At 38.6% G+C, this 4,887-nt stretch overlaps 1 protein-coding gene across 1 annotated transcript; it reads right to left on the bottom strand.

The window, feature by feature from the left end:
* Positions 1 to 225: 225 nt before the first annotated feature.
* On the bottom strand, positions 226 to 1,101 carry LOC149164870 (pentatricopeptide repeat-containing protein At3g22690-like). The gene is made up of 2 exons (XM_089429626.1): positions 667 to 1,101; positions 226 to 483 (listed from the first exon to the last, which is right to left on the bottom strand). The coding sequence occupies exons 1-2, from the start codon at positions 1,099 to 1,101 to the stop codon at positions 226 to 228; spliced, it is 693 nt and encodes a 230-aa protein (XP_089285752.1).
* Positions 1,102 to 4,887: the final 3,786 nt, after the last annotated feature.

A 4,887-nucleotide genomic window follows, 5' to 3' on the forward strand; every position in this document is an offset into this window, starting at 1 on the left:
TTCTTGAAAATATAAACAAAACAACAGCATGCCCTAACTTGTAAAATGATCCATGAAATCGGTACCTGGGAAGCTTGAACGAGCTCGTCCAGGGAAGCCGTAGGTGGCAGCTGCTGCTGCTTCTGGCTGTGATAGACCGCGCCCAGTTTCTCTTTAACTCCATGTTTGCTGAGTGAAAACCCTCGCAGCTTCCTCAGAGAAGACTTCATTTTTGCTACAGAGATTTTATGCTTCAGAAACAAAACCTCGAATCACCGTCTTAAAATGCAGAAAACCCCCCCGTCCTGAATCTGTCCGAACTCCATTACGCAAACCTCGCAATAGCCCCTCTGAAACGGTCAAGACATTATTGAGGGTCTTGGTATGAATGGGCATGCTGAAAATGCTCTTGGGCTCTTTTCTCAAATGGAGCACAGTGGCGTGAAGCCAACCTACATCACATTCGTGGGTGTTTTGACTGCATGCAGTCATGCCACAACATCTCTGTCAAGACATTTTGTCAAACAATAGACGTGCCATTTCAATACTTGCACATTTCGAATAGAGATCTGTGAGGGAGGTATCTACAAAGATGTTGATCTCAATCTCATTTCTAATCATGTAACTATGCACACACTTACCTCGTTGAAGAGCTTCGACCTATGCACATGCTCGGAGAACACTAACCATAGTAACAGGACCCGGTACCACCTCCTCTAGCAGCATTTGATGGAAAAGCGTCAATGCCTCATAGGCATGTCCATTTTGAGAATATCCAACAATCATAGAGTTCCATGACACCAAATCTCTCTCACACATTTTGTTAAACACTTGGCGTGCGTTCTCTATACTTCCACATTTTGCATATAGAGCAAGAAGGGCGTTCCCCACAAATAGATTGCAATCCAATCCGGCTCTTATTATAAAATGATGAACCTTCATCCCCTTCAGAATAAAGGGAAGAATGAGTTCATCGGGCTGTATGCCTTTCTGCCGCATTTGGGAATAGAGTAGGAGGGCTTCCTCACAGGGTCCATTCATGGCGTACCCTCTGATGGGCACATTCCATAAAACACAGTCCCGTTTAGGGGAATTTTCAAAAACCAGTCGTGCATAATTCATGCGGTCGACTTTGTATAGAGGTTTATTAGTTTGCTTAGCAAGAAAATATTTCCATGAAACCCAAATCTGAATATGTGTGTACAATCTTGCAAATATGAAGCCACACCTTCGTAAGTATCAATAACGGTGTTTGGCTTCTGTGTCTGTTTCTGTTTGTCAGTGGTTTTGCATTTAATGGTAGTGGAAGCTACAGTTGGGCTACGACAATGGATGAGATAGGCATCGCCATTGATGTTGATGTTAGAGTGTGCATGAATATTTACATGCTCTTCCTTTTTAAGTATGTGACGAAATTATGCTAAGTTGGAGGTTGCACAAGGTAGGATTGTATGTGCCAATTCCATTCTTCAACTGAGGGGATGAGAAAGACACCCCATGTATTTATTTCCAAATTAGTAATTAGTATACGGTAAGCTTCTTCGCACTCATAATACAGGGAACCCTTAATGCAAGAAATGTTACATGTAGAAAGCGAGAATAGCTAGAGTTTTTATTTTTTATCGGGAGAGGAGAATACATAAAATTGCAGAAATGTTACATTGGAAAGCGAGAATAGCTAGAGTTTTTCTTCTTACAAGGAGAGGAGAATTTGAGAAATTTTATATTGGAGCAATACTTAACAACACTCTTAATTGGGGTTTAGTTAAGTAATATTGCAAAGCCATTAAGTTAAGTAATGACCTTGGCTAACCCAAATATTTAATTAGAATTTAAGCTCAAACACAACATTAGAAATGAAACCTTCACTCTAGATCTAAGGATATAGGGGTCAACATTGGATATTGGATACAAGACAAGGTGATCAAATGTATCTCTTGGACTAGCATTTTTTACAAAGGAATACAAATTTTAATGCTTATATTAACATGTATGTATAATATAATAATGAAATAGTCACTCTTTAGTTCATGGATAAAAGTGTTGGTGTGGAAGGAAATCTCGAGGGATGTGTCACTATAGTCATAAAAATTTCATTTATTGTGGCACATGGAGAACTTATTAATTGGGTGTAGCTTTAAAAATGGATAGGAGTGTTATCCTCCCCACCTAACTTCAATTCCTACAAATGACATATTTAGTGATTAATGAGTATATTGTTGTAATAATTTTGAACCCTGTGTTAAGAAATCCCTATGCAATCCAATTTAACTTATGTACCATCCTCAAAATGAGGAGAAGTCATTTGTGGGTTTCCTTAGAATGTGTATTTCAAGGAAGAATGTGTACTTTGTCGATATGTTGAAAGGTTTTACGGTCTTTGTGTTTTAGTGTACCATGTCATGTTTGGCATTGAGCATTGGGTGTGTTGGAAGCCAACTCTTGGTAAACTCAAATACACTTGTCCTAAGGAGGGAGTTGGGGTTTTAAGGTTCTCTGGTTGTAAAAGCTTTCAAAGTCAATGTTTTTCATCCTCTTCTTGCATATTGCAGCCTCAAGGCCATTCGATGAGTTGGTGGTCATGCTTAAGGTTTTCATCCTATTCTTGCATTGTGCTTAAGGTTGATTGGTACCTTGTTCCATGAATTATGATCAACTTTGGGTCCTCTTTCAGTAGACACCTCGTAGCCACAGTATTAAAGGCAACATATTGGTTTCCTTTACTAATTTTAGCTTGTAATAAATTTAGATGTAATGGTTGTCACACGCGTTCATATACAACTACCTCATAACAAAGCTAACACAAGCACTTCTACCCATGCCTACATCACATCACAGAGGAGGAATCAATCAATATTATTCAATATCCCGCATTCGAGTATCCCTCCTTTGAGGATTCAATCCAACATTTATGGAGATCAGGTCATCCATTTACAATAACTAGCTTTGCCATATAGCATGTTCATATTCCTATTGTCATGGCCGAAAGTACCACCGACATATATCTTATGCAATACGAATAAATAATTAGAACGCCTCAATGGATGCAATTCATCCTATAATGCATAATACATATATTAGATAACCCGAACCATAGGCTCTACCGTTTCAAAACAAAATCATTTATCATACATAATCAATAATCCGTCTGCCATAGTTGCATGACACGTTAACATGTGTATCTTAGGGATTATGCACAATTAATCAGAAGCGCAACATTGGATGCATAGCACAAATAACTTGTACCATAGTTTATATAGTCGAGCCTTAACCACAATTAACAAATTTGCATAGCGGCTAAAGCACGACTATTCACTATCTTAACAAAAGACAGGTTAACACCAATTCTACATAAGATCCACATACTGTGACTGTAATTAGAATTTCATTTATGTGCATCCATAAAATCATCTCATTAACGCCACATGCAGTGCATTTAAAACTCAATCAAATTCTCTCATATGCTAAGGAATTTGTAACATAGAGGGTAAGAAACCAATATACAGAACAATCCACGCAAGTGAGTCAAACTAGATCAAAAGAGAGAACGACACTTGGAAAACAGAGCACCGCTACCCAACCTAGAAATGACTCTTCAGTTCACCACCGAGTCGAGGTTCTTGCCATGGATCAACCGCCTCCAATTGATCTATGCAATGGGTATATAATACCTTCTTTCATGATATGGTTTCCATTAGCGGTGTCTCGCTTTTATGGATCTTTTTATCCATTTGCGTAGGCTTATCTCATAAAAGCTCAGCTTTCTCTCCCATGAGGATTTTCCTCATAGAAGACTGCCTTTCTCTCCCGCACAACTTTTATGTTTTTCTCAATGGATATTTATCTCCAATCCATCCAACTTATCTAGAATTAAATCGAGAAGCTTTACCATGAAAGAATTATCCTTTCCCATTCACCAATGTGATTTGGCAAGAATCTCATCTCTTGGTGTCTCGCTTTTCCAAGTGATTAATTTATTAATAATGTATTTACTTTTTATATTACACATCATACCTAGCTTTTCTCAGCTTAGTTTTGCAAAGTTTGACACACAAGGGAGGGGTGTTACATTTTGGATCCCTCTCTTTCCTTAAGATCCCTCCAACGGCAGCTAGAGTTCTTAGATGACTGTAAGGAGGAAGCCCCTATTGGAAAGGGACAGACAGTTTGAAGGTGTCTATCTTGTTGGTAATTCCTATATCAAAAAGTTGTATTTTCATAGTCCAGGGGTTGGGAATACACAATTCCCATCCACTTGAGCTCAATTTTATCTCACAAAACTTCATTGGGATCTACCTAAACACATATGCAAACATAGGTGAAAATGCCTTTCAAAAGTCTTTCCCTGTCTACTTTGACGAATCTTCCAATAAAATTGCCCACTTTTTCTAAGAGATCTAGATGGGTAAAGTGAATGGGAAAACTGGGAATCTTACCCATACTAGAGTAGTCATCGGCAACATAGTGAGAGGATTGAAGTTGGGAAACCATGGCTTCACTAGAAGACCAACTCATCCCCAAAACCATGGACCTTGGTCAAGGATTTTTTTCTTATCCTCAAGACATTTGAAGATCACCACAAAAAAACATGGGTCTACATCCACCCAAACCGGCGTTCATCCAATCCTATCATAATCGAACATAAAAACGCTAATTTTTCAATAGAAAATGGGGAATAAAAGTATCACCCAAGGATAATGACCATCGCATCAAGCGCTCAATCATAAGGAGGAGCAATAATTTGACAATCACACGTCCTTGATTTCTGTTGATTTAACTCTGAACACTCACGTAATATTCTCTTGCTTGGCGAATTAAACACCACTGCATGGAATGGACGAGGATTGAGCCGAACCCTGGATGAAGCCCACTTCATTCTCATCTAAACACAAAACTATATATACGTCA

The sequence above is a fragment of the Pinus tabuliformis genome, chromosome 5_1 (genome assembly GCF_031772625.1).
Source record: "Pinus tabuliformis cultivar Carrire ecotype Pingquan chromosome 5_1, CPIR1, whole genome shotgun sequence".
NCBI lineage: Eukaryota > Viridiplantae > Streptophyta > Pinopsida > Pinales > Pinaceae > Pinus > Pinus tabuliformis.

Coding starts and splice junctions, on each gene's coding strand:
- LOC149164870 (XM_089429626.1), bottom strand. CDS start 1,101: ATGAATTATGCACGACTGGTTTTTGAAAATTCCCCTAAACGGGACTGT. Junction 484..666: donor TACCGGGTCCTGTTACTATG/GTTAGTGTTCTC, acceptor ATGTCTTGACAG/AGATGTTGTGGCATGACTGC.